Source organism: Mus musculus, chromosome 4 (assembly GCF_000001635.26).
Source record: "Mus musculus strain C57BL/6J chromosome 4, GRCm38.p6 C57BL/6J".
Classification (NCBI taxonomy): domain Eukaryota; kingdom Metazoa; phylum Chordata; class Mammalia; order Rodentia; family Muridae; genus Mus; species Mus musculus.
This window is the reverse complement of record NC_000070.6, coordinates 113,218,371-113,241,114: the sequence shown is the minus strand read 5'-3', so window position 1 is coordinate 113,241,114 and position 22,744 is coordinate 113,218,371. Positions and strand designations below refer to the sequence as shown.

The window sequence follows — 22,744 nt, the reverse complement described above, 5'->3', positions numbered from 1 at the left end:
TGGCCTGTTGCTGGACCTTCTTTTCCTCAGGTAATTCCATTTCCATCCCTGTAATTCTTTCAGACAGGAATAATTATTGGTTAGAGTTGTGACTGTGGGATGCCCTCCCTTTCAGAGACCAGACCTCCTGTCTGGCTATCCTGACTCCCCATCTTTTACTAGGGTCCTCTCAGGCGGTACATTTGGATAACATGACTATTACAATGGATATTACCTGTAAAATGTATGTTTTTCCTCCCTACTGAAAGGTCCTAGAAATAATGACTCTGAGATTCAAAGTATATTTAAAAACACTTTGGCTGTTAACTTTGGCTTGTTATCCATCTATCTCTTAACTAAATATCTCTGTTACTCTAATCTGAGTTCTGCTATGCTCTTTAAATTGGGACCTCTCTCATGCTTCTTTCCTCCTGCATGTTCCAGGGCAAATACTCAAGTGCTTGACTATATCCTAGAATCTTTCTTCCTACCAGAACTCCCTCTTCCTTTTTCTTGCCCCAGCTATCAGTCAATCAGTTTTTATTGACAAGTGATATATACATTTAGTACAAAAGAGATTCTCTCTACACTAAAGTTTCTCACTTTCTCCATATGTTGTGGGTCTCTGTTCATTTCCAACTACTGAAAAAGAAACTTCTCTAGCAAAGGATGAGCTAAGCACTGATCAACAGCTATAGCAATATAGTAAGCTCAATCTGGCACTGTTAAAAATTTCCAAACTATCTTCCATAATATCTGTATCATTCTGTTTTGCTACCAGCAATATATAACAGTTGTCTGGTTTTCTTTAGTGACACTATTTTTTGTTGCCAGTGGTTTGGATTTCAGGACTTCTAATAATAGATTGCTAGTTTTTTGTTATTTTGATTTGAAATATTCTAATGTCACAATATTGAGCTATGTTGCATTTCTGTTTCCTGTATAATTCTGACTCTGCCCTGCTTTATTTTACTCTATATCAGGAAGAACAATAGCTTTCAAGCTGAGTATTGCCCTGAGTGACTCAATTTTATAGTATAGCACTTTGCTAAATTTTGAGTGTATATCCTGCTTTGGAATAACTGTATACATTTATTGAACTAACCATCTTCACCAACACCGTATGAATCATGAGGGACAAAATTACATACAACTTAGTAAAACATTCATCAAATGACATATATGATGTTATCAGGGTAAATCAGGAACACATGGGTAAATGGCTATGTCATGAATATATTATAAGGCCCAGGTGAATTATTGAACCTTTCAGAGCAATGGAGGTCATGGCCTCATTATATTTATGACCAAAAAGGTGAGGATTTAACACAAAGGGGTAACAAAACCCGCCACATACTTGTCTACAATCATATCATTGTGTATGTATCTCAAGACTCATGGGATATGGATATATATATATATATATATATATATATATATATATATATATATATATGTTAGGTATTTTCCTCATTTACATTTCCAATGCTATCCCAAAAGTCCCCCATACCCTCCCCCCCGACTCCCCTACCCACCAACTCCCACTTTTTGGCCCTGCCGTTCCCCTGTACTGGGGCATATAAAGTTTGCAAGTCCAATGGGCCTCTTTTTCCAATGATGGCCGACTAGGCCATCTTTTGATACATATGCAGCTAGAGTCAAGAGCTCTGGGGTACTGGTTAGTTCATAATGTTGTTCCACCTACAGGGTTGCAGATCCCATTATCTCCTTGGGTATGTTCTCTTGCTCCTCCATTGGGGGCCTTGTGATCCATCCAATAGCTGTCTGTGAGCATCCACTTCTGTGTTTGCTAGGCCCCCGCATAGTCTCACAAGAGATAGCTATATCTAGGTCCTTTCAGTAAAATCTTGCTGGTGTATGCAATGTTGTCAGCGTTTGGAAACTGATTATGGGATGGATCCCTGGATATGGCAGTCTCTGGATTGTCCATCCTTTTGTCTCAGCTCCAAACTTTGTCTCTGTAACTCCTTCCATGGGTGATAGTTTCCAATTCTAAGAAGGGGCAAAGTGTCCACACTTTGGTCTTCATTCTTCTTGAGTTTCATGTGTTTAGCAAATTGTATCTTATATCTTGGGTATCCTAAGTTCCTGGGCTAATATCCACTTATCAGTGAGTACATATTGTGTGAGTTCCTTTGTGATTGGATTACCTCACTCAGGATGATGCCCTCCAGGTCTATCCATTTGCCTAGGAATTTCATAAATTCATTCTTTTTAATAGCTGAGTAGTACTCCATTGTGTAAATGTACCACATTTTCTGTATCCATTCCTCTGTTGAGGGGCATCTGGGTTCTTTCCAGCTTCTTGCTATTATAAATAAGGCTGCTATGAACATAGTGGAGCATGTAATGTACCTGAAACTTAAATTCATCAAAATCTCTACTACATGACATGGCCTACTTATGCTACCATTTTCTCTACTATCTTGCACCTTACCTTGATATGCCTTGAATCTAGCCTGTCTTGAAGTGGCTCAGCACTTGCAGTAATTCTTGAAAAACTTCTCTAACCATTTGCAGTAACACTTTCTGCTTCTTATCAACTATGTAATTATCACTAAGATACATCCAGAATAAACAAAGTGCTCTTAAGTGGAGTGAGTGTATGTGAATGTTTGACAGAGAGGGAGAGAGGACAGAGGAGGGATCAACATAGAATAATTTCAACAAGAGGTCTGAACATGTTTATTCATTTTACCCTTGTCTTTTGATTGTTGTAATCCTCCACAGAACAATTCACTGTGAATGGCTTAGAGAGTCCAGTCTTGGTTCCATTGGGTGGAAATCTAGAACTCAGTTGTCAGTTGTCTCCACCACAACAAGCAAAGCACATGGAAATTCGCTGGTTCAAGAATCGCTATTCAGAGCCAGTATACCTGTATAGAAATGGTAAAGACCTGAATGAAGCAATTGTCTACAAGTATGTAGAGAGAACTGAACTCCTGAAAGATGACATCGGGAAAGGGAAAGTAACCCTCAGGATCTTTAAAGTAACTAGTGTTGATAGTGGGTCCTACCACTGCTTCTTCAAAGATGACAAGTTCTATGAAGAGCATATCATAGAAGTCAAGGTCACAGGTAGGCATGGATCCCTCTGCTACTGCTGTGTACCTATGTTTCAAAACCTATATAGTATTGAGTAGATGAAAATTCTTAGTGTTTAACTCTTATTGCATGGATTGACTAACAAGATGATCTGTATGCATTTACTTTTTAAATTGGATGTTATGGAAGATCAAAAATGAAAATTACTGCATTGCAGAGAAGTTTGTTATATGAGGAAAAACTTTCTTGTTATATCTAAATGCACTATTAGATTTCAACATCTTATCAGATTCCTTTTGGATTGTTTTTCCTAACTTTTCAAATATTTGTGACAACACATTTAGTATTTCCAGCTGAACTGATTTTCAAAAATATGATTTTCAGTAAAAAAAATGGGTGTATAGAGAGCTGGGAAAGATATAGCTAGAGGTGATAAACGGAAATTATCAGAATATATTGCATAAAATTTCATTAATGTAAAAAATATGCTTACTGAAATAGATTTTTTCCATTTCTGTCCAAATCATTTAACTGACTACTCATTGCCCAATTAATTTTTGTAAATCTAAAATTTTTACTGCAAATTTCCCTCTCCTCAGATATAATGCTATGAAGTATGTATTCAATTTATATTCCTTTACTAGCTCTGAAATATTCTAACAGAAAAATTAAATGAAGGTAAAGTGAAAGGCTTAAAGGAAACTGAAGAAATCCATACCCATGTGAACATTTATGTAGCATTCTAGAACCAGATGATTAATCTATATTAGTTGTCATGTAATAAAGGGACATAATGCAGCCCTCTGCCATGTTTAGTAGTCATATGTAGCAAAGAGCTACCATGTCATCCCAGATATAAAATATGTTCTTGATTCCAGAGACATTTTACTAGACAGATCAGTTTTGACTGATCTGTGCCTTATAACTCCATAAATTTCTTTGCCAATATATATCACAAAATTTTCTCTGAAATGATCCTGAAAATTTCAGACATGTTCAGTTTTTTCTAAATAAGTATAAACTTTACATAGCATTAATGTATTACCTTTTATATGAAACACATTTTATAAAATTAAATATAAGTAAAATAGAGGTAATTTTAACTAATGTCACTCCATAGTGTTTAAAATGAAACTTATTTTTATAATCTGTTTATAGGCACTCAATGTAACTCATTACAATGGTAAAACAAAAACAGTAAATTATAATTTCTATGAGGTTTAGATATTTGTTCCTGTAATCGAAAGACCAAGCTCCATTTCTATTATTAGTAAATATTAAAAATATTTTAAATAAATGAATAACCAAGTGAAATAGGTCTTTTCTCAGCTGACTTAATTTGGACATGATGCTGACTGCATCTTACATCCATTCCATCTAGCTCTTGCGATTATCACAACCATCTTATGAAAACAGAGCCCTGTAGCCTTTTCACTATTTGTCTTTTGAAACTGGGATTAAAATAGAAAAAAAAAAAGCATTTATTTTTCTATTATGTCCTCTTCCATAATACCTAACCTTAGTATTTTCCTGTTTTGTTTTCAACCAGCTACAAGCTCAGACATACAGATTCTTATGCATCCCCCAAACAGCACAGGTGTGAGGTTGGAGTGTCATTCAGGAGGTTGGTTCCCACAGCCTCACATGGAATGGAGAGACAGCAAAGGAGAGTACATTCCAGCTACATCAAAATCCCATTCACAGGATGAAAATGAATTTTTCAACATGACAATGGACCTTTTTATTAAATCCAACTCCTACTGGAGTGCTGCCTGCTACATTCAAAACTTTGTAACTCACCAAGAAGAAAGCATAAGCTTTGTCCTACCAGGTATAATGTGTATTTTTTTTCTTCACTAACTGCCATTGTCATACTACTTATTATTCTATTCCCCCTTGACTTGATTTCTAAAGACTTATTTTCTCTTGGCCTTACTCATTACTTAGATTAACATCTCTTACTTTCTTTGATATATTTATTTTATCACTCTTTATCCTTCACTATTATAGATTCCATTTCTTTCACTATGATAAACATCATGATCATAAACAAGTTGGGGTGGAGGAAGAGTCTATTTGGATTATACTGCTACATTGTAGTTTATCAGCAAAGGAAGATAAAACAGGTGCTTAAAATCAGAATTTGAGCCGGGCGTGGTGGTGCTTGCCTTTAATCCCAGCACTTGGGAGGCAGAGGCAGGTGGATTTCTGAGTTCGAGGCCAGCCTGGTCTACAGAGTGAGTTCCAGGACAGCCAGGGCTACACAGAAAAACCCTGTCTTGAAATAAACAAACAAACAAAAAAAGAATTTAAAAAAAATCAGAATTTGTAGGCAGGAAGTGAAGTTGAAAACACAGAGGAACACTGCTCACTGGCATTGTCTTCCTGGTTTTCACAGCTTCTCAAAGACGTCACCAGCCACCTCTGATGGGATGTGCCTATCTTATTCATCATTAATCAAGAAATGGGCACAAATGAATCTGACAAAGACAAGTACTTAATTAGGATTTCTTCTTCCCAGATGACTCTAGTTAGGCTCTAGTCAACAAAACTAACTGTAATATTCACATTGAAGTTTCTAAGACACAACTTTTGACATCTTACTCTCTCCTGTTTCCTTTTATCTCATAGCTTAAATACCATCAGAACTCTAATAAGAGTTCTAATAGTTATATCTTCTCTCACTTCTGATTTCACCTGAAAATTCACAAGTCATGCCAGAAGTCTTATAAATATCATAAAATAAGCATATCAAAACTAAATTCATGGTTAAATCATGCTTGCTTAATTTACTGCTGTTTACTGAAATTTTGTATTTTCAGTTTCTCAGAACCAAACCATTACCTTGAGTTTCATTTCTATCACATTCACACATACAGAATTGTAATGCTAGCTCTTCCTTAAAATATATATGTTGAGTTGTCTGAATCTGGTAGTATTAATGATGTCAATTTAGTCACATATTTTAAAAAGAAAAATAGGAATAAAATCTGATTTAAAAACTAGAAAAAATGAGGCACAGGAATAAAATCATCGGAATAATAACTGGATACTCCAAAATCATTACTTCACATCATCTTTTCCTTATTATCCAAGAATGAATTATTGTCTTTGAATTTGAAATTGCACCTTAAAATTCTCTTGGTTCTAATCTAATTTATGATGGTATATATTGAAGACATAGATAGGATGTTTTACTTAAGATATCATCTGGATTTAATGTCCTGAAATTGCTTGATATTTATTTATATTTAAACATCTCCCAATACTTAAAGCATCTGATACTTTGGTAAGTACATGTCCTTACCTCCCAATGTTTTCCATCTCCATCTCGTCTACTCACATATCATGTAGATGAGCTCTGCCTAAAGGTCTTTCATTTAGTAGTTACCTCTCCATGCACATTGTAAATTGACCTAGCTTTCCTTATCCACTCTAATCCCCTGTTCAAATCTTACATCTTAATAAGTATTAACTTGATAGCCAACCTGAAGCATACAACTTGCCTACCTCCATGCATCTGGGAGTCCCTTTTTCTTTACCCTTTTAACTTTACTTTCTTTCTTAATAGCTTTTTTTTTTTTATCTATTATGCAACTGTAGGATTATGATATTTCATCAAGTATGTGTCCCTTAAAAAAAATAAATCCTTGGTGGTCTTATACACTAACCCACATAACTGATTTAAATATTAGATGTCATATAGTAAGTAATGAAACAATAATTAATATTCTAATTAAATGAAATAAATTTTAAAAAATGAGTTGTAAACATGCATCAATATTGGTTTCCATCCATAAAATACCTACATACTACCTAGAAGAGACTATTAAAAAGACTAAATCCACTGATTTAATAGGCAGATACGTCTGTACATAGGTTTGTGTGTATATCATGTATGTACATATAAACAATAGTACACATATATGTATATATAAATAAGGAAGATAATTGAAGTATTTATATAATTTTTATACCTTCATTGATTAGCAATAGGAATATTTATAATCTAATAATATCTTTAATCATTTGTGAATTATAAACAAGATATTTTAAATGTAATTTTAATTAACACAAACTTTGGAGATTATGTTGCAGTTTAGGAAATATGTGATTTAAGCATATAGGACATTAACTAAACAGAAAGAATAATGAAGATGAATGACATAGAAAAGGTTTTAATAAAATTTAATCATGTAAAAATTTGCTACTGACTGACTGGTAGGCTGGCAAAATTCCACTTTGAGCTCATTTTGTTATTTGGTATGATAATTTATCTGAGAAAGGAACTAATTCTTGTGAATTACCAGTCAGAAAGTAAGAGCTAAATACAGGCTTATTCCACAAAAATCAAATATTCAAAATGATGTAGGAGAATCCATGGTGGTCTCTAAATTTGCATCCTGCTAGACATAATAAAATATTTTAGACAGTGTAGAATATTTATCTAGGAATAATGTTATGAAAATACATATACGTAATAGAAAAGGAAAACTTACACACACTTAAGTCACTAGATATATTCAGTATCAGTAGCCCAACATTCAGTGAGTACATTAAATTGCACATATTGATATTTAAGATATGAGTATTGCAGCACTAATTTTGACTGTCTTTATACTAATTCTTGAAAGTCTACATCTGAGCATTAACGAAAATTTTCATCTTAATAAACTCTTGTTAAACTTATTAATAAATCTTAATAAATAAGAGTGAAAAAGCCCCTCCTTTTACCAAGGAAGCTTATGAGGCAGAATGGTTGTGAAGAAATGAAGGAGGTGTTATATATAATTGATTTAAAAGATTGCTGTTTTACTATTCCCTTTCTTGAGTAAAATTTGGAAAGGTTTGCTTTCATTGTATCTACTTAGCAATGCTGAACACTGAAAAAGATATCAGGGGAATGTTATTCCATAAGGAATATTAAATAGTCTAACTCTATGTCAAATTTTATGTAATAATTGCTAGAAATAATATGTAGATGATTTTCCCAATCCATTATATATCATTACACAGTTGATATTTTATTGGCTGCTTCTCACAAACATATTTTAGAGAAATGTTTAAGGAATGCAATGTATTCTTCCATACTGAGGGTCAATGGGTGTATTTTATGTCTATTCAGAGTGGCCAGGCATGTGCTAGTATTTGATGTCTGTGAACAAATAAGTAGATCTATGATCATATAGTATGCATTCATGACAGAGTTTAATTCACCTATAAACAATAAATTGTCATTTGTGGGGAATAAAGTAAATGCAGCAGAAAATTAATATTTTACTTGATATGAGTCAGAAAGGCAGATATTATCATTTTTCTCTTTGTGGATTCAAGAGTTTACATACATACAAGAAACTTTTTAGATTTGGGTGATGTTAATAATAAATGCAAGATTATCTGGGAGTAAAAGAAACCTGAAAGAACTGAGAAACGAAAGATATTATGGGCTGAAGAATGATTTTTTAAAAGGACAAATCTGTTGCTATCTTCTACTCTAGTCTCATATTTGAATGAAATGAAGGTAAAAAGGAGGATTATAGAAGATATCAACATGCATTTCCCACCTTTGAAGGGAAGGAAAAAACAGATTACATCTTTCATAAAGAGTCCTCATTTGGCATAAAAATTTAGAAAATATTGTCAAAAATTTCAAGTGATAAGGATGTAGATCACAAAGATAATCATGATAGAATATTTATATCATTCATAATTTTCAATATCAGGATTAGAAAGACAAATAACTTATGATATTTTGGGAATAGTCTGTATGTGAAGACTTTAAAATAAAAGTGAGTTTCTCAGAACCTAGCTTGTGAGGCTGTGGAACATGGGAGCACATGAGACATTGTAGGTACCACAAAACTGGAGAAACAATAGTATACAGGTATCCATTATCCATAACCTGAGGTAATTCAGGAATATTGGTCTGGATGGACTGACTCACAGAACACACTAGGATTCCTTAACTATCTACAGACATGATTCCCATAATTATCAGGGATTTGAAGACAAAAGCAAATGGGTAGGTATCATCAAGGAATTATATATATATATATATATATATATATATATATATATATATATATATATATATATAAAGGAGGTGGTTAGTGTCCAAGTTACAATGCTGATTATCCCTTGTTTATGACAACTCAAGTAAAAAGTTATTTGATCCTGGCTGTGAACTTCATTGGCTTTGTTGAGCCCTATGGAGAGATGTGATCTTTGAGAGGTAGAAAAGGTTTTACAGGAATGTTGGACCCAAATAAGTCCTATAAAAGACATACAGTACAAATAATTTATTTATATGTCATATGTCTAGGTTAGGCATATCTAGTACTATACTAATTTATTCCACAGCTATAATACTCCTTGCTACTAGCTGTTTCTCCCAGCCATGTTGTTCTGGTCCATCACAGCTATCTCCTCTTCCTCCATCCTCTCCTCCTTCTACTTGCCCCTCCCCATCTTCAAGTCTTCACTCCTATCTTTCTATTCCACTCTCAATCATACGCTCTAGACTTTTATTGATACGTTATAATGTGGAGAAGATTCACATGTCATCATCTCTGTAAAGGATGGTCTGCTCAAAAAGGGCAACTCTTCTTTATGAAACATTATTTACATTAGAATACAAACAGTATCTGGCCAACCCACTACTACATTTCCCACTTTTGTTTATTTAAAAAGGCTTTCTCTTATAGTACCAACGAGTATATAGTTGGAATTATTTTAAAATAATTTTGAAAATTAATACCTTCATATTATATATTAATTCCATCAAATGTCTGGCCAGTTCATATATTGAAACTAGATAAGGTTCTTTACCATCTATACTATCTTAATGAGTTTAGTATTCTGTACCAAAATTATCTTCTATTCTTACTTGTGTTATCAACTTAAGAAAATCTTTTCAAATCTAGAACATCTTCAATGCTAAACAATTTAAGTTTAATTGTGAGACTATAACTATCTACTCTTCAACCCCATCAGAGATTTGAGAAGAGATTAAATATTACCTGAGTATGGAGAAAGCACAAAGAGACAGATTTGAAACTATAGAAATGATAGAGACATTTGGTAGCTTGAACAGTTCTATCATTTCTTATAATGTTGAAACATCTTCCTCCTTTTCACCCAGGAAACCTGACAGACCTTAAGTGAAGAAGGAATTATGAAGGACCAATTTCACTCTGTCCTGCAGTGCTAAGCAGTCGACTATCTTGTGTCCATTTGTACTTTTTGTACTGTATTCTATAGTTAGATACATTTAGTGCATTCCTTACCCAGTGGCTAGCTTACCACAACTGAAGCCACCCCCCCCCCCCAGTGGTAATGATGTTCAATATCTTTGTTGAAGTGAAATGGGAGTACTTTCAGAAGCAGATATATCACATAGTCAATATATTTTTAATAATGAAATAACTTTAAATGCCATATTCTGTGAATCTCTAATGCTGTTGAAGACTATCTATCTACATAAAACATAACTGAATTATCAAACATTGATGATTTTTAGCTGTTTATTATTTGAGTAACCTTAAATCATTTTATTTTATTAACTAAATTAGAATTAAATATGACCATGAGTTTTGCTATCTGACTATTAACTTCCATTTATTAATCAACCTAAAGAGTTTGTAATAGCAGCTATTAGAAGGACTGAGTCTAAACCTTGTATTTTGAAAAGAGTTACATAGCTACAATGCCTAGCAAAGTGTAACAAATTTAGTTTTAAATTTCCCATCAATTTGGAAAGGTTTATGTCAGTGAGAACCTTAAGCCTTTATTAATATCCAAAATTTTGTATTCATGTAATAAAAAAAACCCTAAATCTTTTATTAAATTGATTTCTACCAATGTGAGATTATGGCTATCAAATGTTTCATTTAAGAATAAATTTAATAAGCTGGGCAATGGTGGCACACGCCTTTAATGCCAGCACTTGGGAGGCAGAGTCAGGCAGATTTCTGAGTTTGAGGCCAGCCTGGTCTACAGAGTGAGTTCCAGCAGAGCCAAGGCTATACAGACGAACCCTATATAAAAAAAAAACAAAACAAAACAAAAAACAAAATGAAACAAAAAACAAACAAACAAACAAAACACCAAACAGGAACAAATTAATAATCCACTCTTGTTTGTCTAATTTCTTATATCATTAGCATAGTTTCCTTTTTCTCTTTCCCACCCTCTTCACTTAAGAAAGAAGGATAGGGATGAAGAAAGAAAAGATTAAAATGCCTTTGTTGAGTCTGTGCAGGGGAGTGGATGGACTGCAGAAGCAACATAGCTTCTGGGAGAGGCCCCCTTTCAAGCCTTCATCTTCAGCAATGAAGCAGATTTGAGCTCCAGACATCTGTGCACCTTCCCTGCCAGAGGAGAGGTAGCCTGCAGAGAGTACTCTGAGCACTGAGACTCAGGAGAGAGTTGGACTCCCAGGAGTGCTGACAGAGGCTAACAGAATCACAGGAGGAACAAGCTCCATGGAGAGACAGCTATAACAACTTACACCAGAAATTACCAGATGGAAAAAGGCAAACATAAGAATCTTACTAACAGAAAGCAAGACCTCTCACCATTATCAGAACCCAGCACTCCCACCTCAGTGAGACCTAGATAAACCCAACACACCCGAAAAGCAACATTCAGATTTTAAATCATATCTAATGATGCTGGTAGAGCATTTTAAGAAGGAAATTAATAACTCACTTAAAGAAATACAGGAGAACACAGCTAAATAGGCAGAAGACATTAAAGAGGAAGCATAAAACTTCCTTAAAGAATTACAGGAAAACACAACCAAACAGGAGATGGAATTGAACAAAACCATCCAAGATCTAAAAAGGGAAGTAGAAACAATAAAGAAAACCCAAAGGGAGATAACTCTGGATATAGAAATGCTAGGAAAGAAACCAGGAACCATAGATGCGAGCATGAGCAACAGAACACAAGACATGGAAGGTGCAGAAGATTCCATAGAAAACACGGACTCAACAATCAAAGAAAATGCAAAATGCAAAAAGATCCTAACTCAAAACATCCAGGAAATCCGGGACACAACGAGAAGAACAAACCTACGGATAATAGGAGTAGATGACAATGAAGATTTTCAACTTAAAGGGCCAGAAAATATCTTCAACAAAATTATAGAAGAAACATTCCCTAACCTAAAGAAAGAGATGCCCATGAATATACAAGAAGCCTACAGAACTCCAAATAGACTGGACCAGAAAAGAAATTCCTCTGGACACATAATAATCAGAACAACAAACGCACTAAATAAAGATAGAATATTAAAAGCAATAAGGGAAAGAGGTCAAGTAATATATAAAGGCAGACCTATTAGAATTACACCAGATTTCTCACCAGTGACTATGAAAGCCAGATGATCCTGGACAGATGTTATACAGACACTACGAGAACACTAATGCCAGAACAGGCTACTATACCCAGCAAAACTCTCATTTACCATAGATTGAGAAAACAGAATTCCATGACAAAACCAAATTAACACAATAACTTTCCACGAATCCAGCCCTTCAAAGGACAATAAAGGGAAAACACCAAAACAAGGACATTAAATAAACCCTCAAAAAAGTATGAAAGTAATCCAACAAACAAAAGAAGACAACCACAAGGACAGAATCCCAACTTTAAAAACAACAACAAAAAAATAACAGGAAGCAACAATTACTTTTCTTTAATATTTCTTACTATCAATGGATTCAGTTCCCAATTAAAAAGACTAATACACTGGCTACACAAACAGGACCTAACATTTTACTGCTTACAGGAAACCCACCTTAGGGAAAAAGACAGACACTACTACCTCAGAGCAAAAGGCTGGAAAACAGTTTTCCAAGAAACTGGTCCCAAGAAACAAGCTAGAGTAGCCATTCTAATATTGAATAAAATCGATTTCCAACCCAAAGTTATCAAAAAGACAAGGGGGGACACTTCTTACTTATCAAAGGGAAAAATCTACCAAGATGAACTCTCAATTCTGAATATCTATGCTCCAAATGCAAGGGCAGCCACATTCATTAAAAAAACTTTAGTAAAGCTAAAAGCACACATTACACCTCACACAATAATAGTGGGAGACTTTAACACCCCACTCCCATCAATGGACAGATCCTAGAAACAGAAATTTAACAGCGACACATGGACACTAACAGAACTTATGACACAAATGGATTTAACAGATACCTACAGAACATTTTATCCTAAAACGGAAGGATATACCTTCTTCTCAGCACCTCATGCTACCTCCTCCAAAATTGACCATATATTCAGTCAAAAAACAGGTCTCAACAGATACTAAAATATTGAAATTTTCCCATGCATCCTAACATATCACCGTGGATTAAGGCTGATCTTCAATAACAGCATAAATAATAGAAAGCCAACACTAAAGTGGAAACTGAACAACACTCTACTCAATGATTCCTTGGTCAAGGATGAAATAAAGAAAGAAATTAAAGACTTTTTAGAGTTTAATGAAAATGAAGCTACAACATACCCAAACTTATGGGACACAATGAAGGCATTCCTAAGAGGAAAACTCATAGCCCTGAGTGCCTCCAAAAAAGAACCAGAGAGAGCATACACTAGCAGCTTGACAGCACACCTAGAAGTTCTAAAATGAAAGGAATCAAATTCACCCAAGAGGAGTTGACAGCAGGAAATAATCAAACTTAAGGATGAAATCAACCAAGTGGAAACAAAAAGAACTGTTCAAAGAATCAACTAAACCCAGAGCTGGTTCTTTGAGAAAATCAACATGATAAATAAACCCTTAACCAGACTAACTAGAGTGCACAGGGACAGTATCCTAATTAACAAAACCAGAAATGCAAAGGGAGACATAACAACAGACCCTGAGGAAACTCAAAACACCATCATATGCCACTACAAAAGGCTATACTCAAAAAAACTGGAAAACCAGGATGAAAGGGACAGCTTTCTAAACAGATGGCAGGTACCAAAGTTAAATCAGGATCAGATTAAAGACCTAAACAGTCCTATTTTTCGTAAAGAAATAGAAGCAGTCATTAATAGTCTCCCAACCAAAAAAAGCCCAGGACCAGATGGGTTTTGTGCACAGTTCTACCAGACCTTCAAAGAAGACCTACTTCCAACTCTCCTCCAACTATACCACAAAGTAAAAACAGAAGGAACTCTGCCCAATTCTTTTTATGAAGCCACAAATACTCTGATACCTAAAACACACATTGATCCAACAAAGAAAGAGAAATTCAGACCAATTTCCCTTATGAATATCGATGCAAAAATACTCGCAAACCAAATCCAAAAACACATCAAATGATAATCTATCGTGACCAAGTAGGCTTCATCCCAGGGATGTAGGGATGCTTTAATATATAGGGAAATCCATCAATGTAATCCACTATATAAGCAATCTCAAAGACAACAAACACATGATCATCTCATTAGATGCTGAGAAGGCATTTGACAAAATCCAACACCCCTTCATGATAAAACTCATGGAAAGATCAGGAATTCAAGGCCCATACCTAAACATAATAAAAAGCAATATACAGCAAAGCAGTATCCAAAATTAAACTAAATGGAGAGAAGCTGGTAGCAATCCCACTAAAATCAGTGACTAGACAAGGCTGCCCACTTTCTCCCTACCTATTCTATACTTGAAGTCCTAGCCAGAGTAATTCGACAACAATAGGAGATCAAGGAGATACAAATTGGAAAGGAAGAAGTCAAAATATCACTATTTGCAGATGATATGATAGTATATAGAAGTTTCCCCAAAAATTCCACCAGAAAATTCTAAACTCGATAAACTGCTTCAGTGCAGTTGCTGGATATAAAATTTGCTCAAACAAATGAGTGGCCTTTCTCTACACAAAGGATAAACAAAATGAGAAAGAAATTAGGGAAAGAGCACCCGTCACAATAGTCACAAATAATATAAAATACCTTGGTGTGACTCTAACTAAGGAAGTTAAAGATCTGTATGACAAGAACTTCAAGACTCTGAAGAAAGAAATTGAAGAAGATCTCAGAAAATGGAATGCTCATGGATTGACAGGATTAATACAGTCAAAACGGCTATCCTGCCTAAAGCAATCTACATATTCAATGCAATTCCCATCAAGTTCCAACTCAATTCTTCACTGAGTTAGAAAGGGCAATTTGCAAATTCATCTGGTATAACAAAAAAACCTAGGATAGCAAAAACTATTCTCAACAATAAAACAAACTCTGGGGGAATCACCATGCCTGACCTCAAGCTGTACTACAGAGCAATTGTGATAAAATCTGCATGGTACTGGTATAGATACAGACAGGTAGATCAATGGAATAGAATTGAAGACCCAGAAATAAACCCACACAGCTATGATCACTTGATCTTTGACAAGGGAACTAAAACCATCCAGTGGAAAAAAGATAGCATTTTCAACAAATGGTGCTGGCACAAGTGGCAGTTATCAGGTAGAAGAATGAGAATTGATCCATTCTTATCTCCTTGTACAAAGCTCAAGTCTAAGTGGATCAAAGAACTCCACATAAAACCAGAGACACTGAAAATTATAGAGGAGAAAGTCAACAAAGTCCTCGCAGATATGGGCACAGGGGAAAAATTCGTAACAGAACAGCAATGGCCTACGCTGTAAGATCAAGAATGGACAAATGGGACCTCATAAAATTTCAAAGCTTCTGTAGGGCAAAAGATATTGTCAATAAGACAAAAAGGCCACCAACAGATTGGGAGAGAATTTTTACCAATCCTAAATCTGATAGGGGACTAATGTCCAATGTATACAAAGAGCTCAAGAAGCTGGACTCCAGAAATTCAAATAATCCCTTTAAAAATGGGGTACAGAGCTAAACAAAGCAATTTCAACTGAGGAATACCAAAGGGCTGAGAAGCACTTGAAAAAATGTTAAATATCCTTAATCATTAGAGAAATGCAAATCAAAACAACGCTGAGATTCTACCTCACACCAGTGAGAATGGCTAGGATCAAAAATTCAGGTGACAGCAGATGCTGGAGAGGATGTGGAGAAAGAGGAACACTGCTCCATTTCTGGTGGGATTGCAAGCTGGTACAACCACTCTTGAAATCAGGCGGGTGACTCCTTAGAAAACTGGACATAGTACTACTGATAGATCCAGCAATACCTCTCCTGAGCATATACCCAGAAGATGTTCCAACTGGTAATAAGGACATGCTCCACTATGTTAATAACAGTCCTATTTATAATAGCCAGAAACTGGAAAGAACCCATATGTCCCTCAACAGAGGAATGGGTACAGAAAATGTGATATATTTACACAATGGAGTACTACTCAGCTATTAAAAAACAATGAATTTATGAAATTCTTGGGCAAATCAATGTATCTGGAGGATATCATCGTTAGTGAGGTAACCCAATCACAAAAGAAGTCTCTTGATGTGCACTCACTGATAAATGGATATTAGCCCAGAAACCTAGAATACCCAAGATATAACTTCCAACACATGAAAATCAAGGAGGAAGACTAATGTGTCGAGACTTCATTCCTCCCTAGAATAGGGAATAAAATATCCATGGAAGGAGTTGCAGAGACAAAGTTTGGAGCTAAGATGAAATGATGGACCATCCCAGGGGCTCCATCCCATAATCAGCCAACAAAAGCAGACACTATTGGATAGGCCAGCAAAATTTTGCTGAAGGGACCCTGATATAGATGTCTCCTGTGAGGTTTTGCCAGTGCCTGGCAAATACAGAAGTGCATGCTCACAGTAATCTATTTGATGGAACTCTGGGCCCACAATATAGGAGCTAGAGTGTCTTTTTAGTCAGGGTTTCTATTCCTGCACAAACATCATGACCAAGAAGCAAATTGGGGAGGAAAGGGTATATTCGGCTTACACATCCATACTGCTGTTCATCACCAAAGGAAGTCAGGACTGGAACTCAAGCAGGTCAGAAAGCAGGAGCTGATGCAGAAGCCAAGGAGGGATGTTCTTTACTGGCTTGCTTCCCCTGGCTTGCTCAGCCTGCTCTCTTATAGAACCAAGATTACCAGCCCAGAGATGGTCCCACCCACAAGGAGCCTTTCCCCCTTGATCACTAATTGAGAAAATGCCTTACAGTTGGATCTCATGGAGGCATTTCCTCAACTGAAGCTCCTTTTTCTGTGATAACTCCAGTTGTGTCAAGTTGACACAAAACTACCCAGTACCCAAGAGCTGACAGGGTCTGCAACCGTATAGGTGGAACAACAATATGAACTAATCAGTACCCCCAGAGCTCATGCCTCTAGCTGCATATGTAGCAGAACATGGCCTAGTCTGCCATCATTGGGAAGAGAGGCCCCTTGGTCTAGCAAACTTTATATGCCCCAGTACATGGGAACGCCATGGCCAAGAAGTGGGAGTGAGTAGGTAGGTGAGCAGGGCAGGGGGATTGTATAAGCGACTTTTGGGTTAGCATTTGAAATGTAAATGAAGAAAATATCTAATAAAAAATGTGGAAAAAAAAGCCCCACGCCCTTTTGGTGCACATCGGGCAAGCCCATGCTTTTGCCACAGTGCCTTTCTCTCTGGAATCCAGTCAAATAACTACAAGAAGAAAAACACAACACAAATTTAGCTCAGAAACAATGGTAACTCAATCTCTGAGTGCAACAACTAAAACCCAATCTTGTAAGCCCTATTAAATCTGATTCCTACAGTAAAAAATTCTGATGCATCTGCCATGATATAGGGAAACCCCAGCAGCTACATCTTGCCCTTATGCTATCCCCATTCCAAAAGCCTGCTTTCTGGTCTTATAATATCTGATTTTGGAGCAGTGGTATTTAATTGTCCTAAAGAGGAGAATTTTCTCTGTTTGGAATTGGGGCCTTCAAGAGGCCCTGCTAGATATTTTGTTAAAAAGTTACCCCATTTGTCTGTTGTTGATTTACATTCACTAGTCCAGTGTTGGCCTTTTTACATCCCTTACATATTACAAAAGGCAGGCTCCCCTTTGGAATTACCTCGGTTTTCTCTGAAGTTTTCTTTTAAATGACCTTGTTCAACACAATTAATATATTTGCGATTCTGGCTTGTCTCAAGGCCTTTAGTTGTAGTTTCTCCTATTAAGTTTATGTCTGATGAATGAAGTCTAACATCAACTGTATGTCTAATCCTCTTATCTGTCAATTCCAACATTGCTTTCAAAGGTCTGATTACTTCTTTACATTCAGCATTTATAGTTTCAAAAGTTAAAGACTCAATTAGTGCCTTTCTTGCTAATGGATCTAATATTCTTCTTTCGAAAGCAAAAGTCAACCTTCACAAAAAGTCAGGGAATGTTTCTTTTGGACCTTGCATGACCAAAGAAAATTGTACAAATCTTTTTCCTGTTTCCATGTACTTTTCGCAGGCATTTAAGGCTGCTAAGCAACATAATGTCAGGGTTTCTTCATCATATCCTTCCTACTTCAGCAAAAACAACCCTCACCAAGCAGCTGATATTTAGAAATATTGATACCTCTGACTTAATTTGGTCATACTACTTACTTATTCTTTTCTTTCCACCATGAAACCAATTGTAAATGTGGCCCAGATTTTAATATTGATTTTGCCATATCCTTCCATTCTTGGGAGATTTAAGCCCAAGAAGTCTGGATTTGTTTTTAAAATGGTGAATGAGTTCCAAATTACTGACAGTTTCTTTAAATTTTCTTAGTTCTAACACATCCATGAACTGCTGTTCAAATATGTGATAATTTTGTGGATGATTATTGTATGCTGGTCTTTTTTGTATAATAACTAGATAAACTAAAGGTTGCTTTCTGACAACCTTTGGTTGGCTTTCTATAATTCGATCTTCTGTTCCTATCTGAGAATTTTCCTTAGTTAATATTTTAAGTTCCTCTCTTAAGGCCTGTGCCCATATTTCATATCTAGTGCTTATATCTCTGTCATCCTGGCATTTTGTTCAACCTCAATTGTACTTTTTTTGTAACCTTTCCTCCAAAGCTTGTTCCCATGTCTCAAAATATTTTCTCTGCCTCTCAGTCTGTTCTATGAAGTTCTGCATTTTTGTGGTTGTTGTTCTAGGGTCTTTTCCAGATCCTGTCTCCAATTTTGAGAAGTTTTTTCTTTTTGTCTTCAAGCCATATAAAGAGTCTCCTTACTCTGATTTATAATTTTCTGTATTTACCTTTCTATTGCCTTGGCATTGGTGTCACTGTGTTTTATAAAAGTTTTTAACACTGTTTCTAGAGCTTGTAAATTGTTTCCTAGGGCCTTGTCTTTTGAGGAGATATAATAATCTCAGATGCTTATTAGGATATTATTAAAACTTAACATTATAATAAATATGACTGGCAAAGAGTCAATTTCCTTTAAATCCACCCCTTTCAAACTGAGCAAAATCACATGACCTAAAACCCAAAATGTATTTTTAGTCTGTTTCTCATCTTTAGGTATCTAAATTTTTTTTATTTTTGTTACTATGAACTAATAATTCTTATTGTCTTGTCTGGAGATTTTTGTATATTTGTTTATTCTCTAGTATTGGATTCAGGATACTGTAGCTCTCTATGATTCTTTTAAGTGCTGTGAGGGGCTTACTGTAGAAAGACCCTGAGACTTCTGTGCTTCTGAAACATCTCTGGCTTTTGTTTGGTTTGCAGTTGGTATCCTGTGCACTCCTCTTAGCTACCCTGCAGGGCAAACAGTCAGGGGAACAGGTCTGGCTATCCATGGACCTGTTGAGATGTGTGGGAAATGGAAAAGCAGCATAGTAATGCTTGCTGGAGCTTGGAGGGTAGAGTGGAGTGAGGGGTTGCCTAGGAAGGAAAATACCCAGATAAGATTGCTGTTCTTACAAGAAAGCTTTAGAAAGTTAGCTGCCAATTTTTCAACTGTTGACCTTCAGTTGTGAACTCTTCCTCTCAGGCAGCAACAACCCCATAATCCTTAGTCTCTCTCTCTCTCAGACTCAGAGAGCTCCGCATGTGTTGTGGAACTGGCACTGCCTTATGTCCCACTTCCGGACTGAGGTACTGCCTCTGGCTGGTAGGGTTTGCAGAGGGAGCTTCTCACTCAGCTCTCTGCAGATCCCTTAGACCCACACCATGTTTAATTTCTACCCTGCTGCAGCTTTAGAGCAAAATAATAGTTCTTTATATGAGGTGGTGGTGGTGGTGGTGGTGGTAGTGGTGGTGGGATTATCTCAATTCAGTTTGGTTCTAAGCATGATGTATGCCAATGTGTTGCAGAAAATTTTTACCCTAATAAGCCCATATAAGAGACACATAGTGCAGATATTTTAATTACAAGCCATATGATAAGATTGAACAAATCTAGCACTATTCTAACTTATTCAAGAGCTACAAGACACCTTGATATTTGTACTTCCTCCTGGCGAGTCTGGTCCATTACAAATTCCTCCTGCTCTTCCTTCATCCTATCCTACTTCATCTACTCTAAAGCCTCCAGTCCTACCTTTCTCCTCCACTACCAAATTACAGGCTCTAGCCTTTTAGTGACTATTTAAAATGAGGAGAAAGTTCACATGGTGCCACCTGAGTACAAGGTGGTCTGCTCATCTGAGGCAAACCCTCTTGAGGAACCAGTATTAACATTAGAATACAAGCTGCATCACACCATGCTACTAAAAGAGGATTTGATAGATTTGAATGACTTACATTGTGATTTAGATTGAGTTCTTAAAAAGCAAATGCAGTCAAGATAGTATTTGATGTCTGTGAACCGATAAGTAGATAAGAATACTTGAGAATATGGTATGCATGCATCGTGTTTAATTCAGGTAAAATTAATAAATTGTCATTTGTAGGGCATAAAGGGAATGTGACAGAAAATAAATATTTTAATTGATATAACTCAGAATTCCAGATATCATTATCTTTTATTTTGTGGATTGGAGAGTTTACCTAGATATAAGAAACATATATATTTTACCAACTTCTGTATTAGCCAGGGTTCTGTAGAGTCACAGAATTTATGGGTAGTCTCTATATAGTAAAGGAATTTGTTGATGACTTACAGTATGCAGTCCAACTCCCAACAATGGTCAGCAGCAGCTTTGAATGGAAGTCCAAGGATCTAGAAGTCGCTCAGTCCCACATGGCAAGCAGGCAAAGGAGAGAGAGAGAGAGTCTTCCTTCTTTCAATGTCCTTATTTAGGTCTCCAGCAGAAGTTGTAACCCAGAATAAAAGTGTATGACAACAACACCTTTAATCCCAGATGATCTTGAACTTGGAGATCTCTCTGTCTTAATCTTCTGGAATTCATAGCCACTATGCCTCAAGTTCTCCATTCCAAGATCCAGGTCAGAAACTTCCATCTCTCAGTCTCCAGATTAGGATCACTGGTGAGCCTTTCAATTCTATATTGTAGTTCATTCCAGATAAAGTCAAGTTGACAACGAGGAATAACCACTACAATCTACCCATTGTCAACTTGACACAAATAATATCTCATGTCCACATGAAACAATAACAAGGTCGTGAATACACCTAACATGATATAACTATCCCTCGTACAATCGCAAATGCATTTGTAAATTTACAATGGGGCAATGTCCCTTGGGAAAATTCTTTTAGTGTCTCACCTTAAATATTTGTCTGGTAGGTAAACAGAACCTGAAGAGACAGGGTAACAAAAGGCATTATTGAGGGGCACAATATGGTAAATGATTGTGATGTGTCTCCATGAATATATCTTAACAAAACTTATCAATACATGCATTGTATGTATGGCAATAATAATTAGAAACTTTACGCACATGTTTATATTTTCCAGCATTCTTACTAACAAGATCTCATTTATGCACTCTACATATCCTCGAATGGATGCAGGACAGCTATCATCTAAGCAACTGGAAATGAAAGTTTCTGAATATCTTTACCCATTTTTTTCAACCTATATTTTCTCTTTTTTTTTTTTCCAGTAGAGCTTCTGATAACGCTATTTTTAAAAGCTGGTGTTACCTTTACATTGATCATGCTGCAACCTCTTTACCAATGATAATTCTTATTTAATTTTATCAGGGAGCTGTAAGATGTAACTTGTGCATGTCATTACCCATGCTGCAAAGAAATATTCAGCAATATAGCTATCTATATTTTAGTTATCCTGGCTCAAGTTAGTAACTTCTTACCCAATATCATGTGAGCAATACCAAATAAACTCTTCAGTTCACCAATGTTGACTTCCATGGAATCATTGGTCTCCCATGGGTGTCATGGTGAATTGAACGGAAACTGCAATGAGTCTTGATCAGGGGCATGCAGGCCTGCAATGAGCCAAGAGAAGGGGAAGATGAATCCAGCTAAGCTAAGGTGTGAGTTTCCAGAGATCAGAGAGGCTTTTTGCAGGAGACTTAGGTATGGCTCTGTATCACAAAGGCTTCTTTCTAGTGCAGTATATGATGAGAGAGACAGTTTTTCCTTGTCTAAGCTGTTGAGTTATCATGGAAAATGGTCTATAAAATGTACTTAGTGTGGACCAGAGAAAAATACCTTTTTCAGGAGAGAATGTATGGGAAGGGAAGCTTATTTTGGTTAAACCCTTGGGGCCTCACTATCCAGGTATCTCATTAGCATGGAGAATTCTGTGCTATATGTTACAAGACTAGTTACCACAATCCTCATGTTCGATATCATGGTCATATGCTCCAGGACAAGAACTGGGTTCTGAGTAGATAAAA

The 22,744-nt window shown here is 36.0% G+C and overlaps 1 protein-coding gene across 1 annotated transcript in view; it reads left to right on the top strand.

Annotated features, from left to right (window-relative positions):
- Positions 1 to 22,744, top strand: part of Skint6 (selection and upkeep of intraepithelial T cells 6) — a 482,358-nt gene that overhangs the window by 45,859 nt on the left and 413,755 nt on the right. Inside the window, exons 3-4 of the mRNA NM_001103199.1 lie at positions 2,731 to 3,078; positions 4,595 to 4,876. Coding sequence (NP_001096669.1) covers positions 2,731 to 3,078; positions 4,595 to 4,876 — 630 coding nt within the window. The remainder of the gene's footprint in view (positions 1 to 2,730; positions 3,079 to 4,594; positions 4,877 to 22,744) is intronic.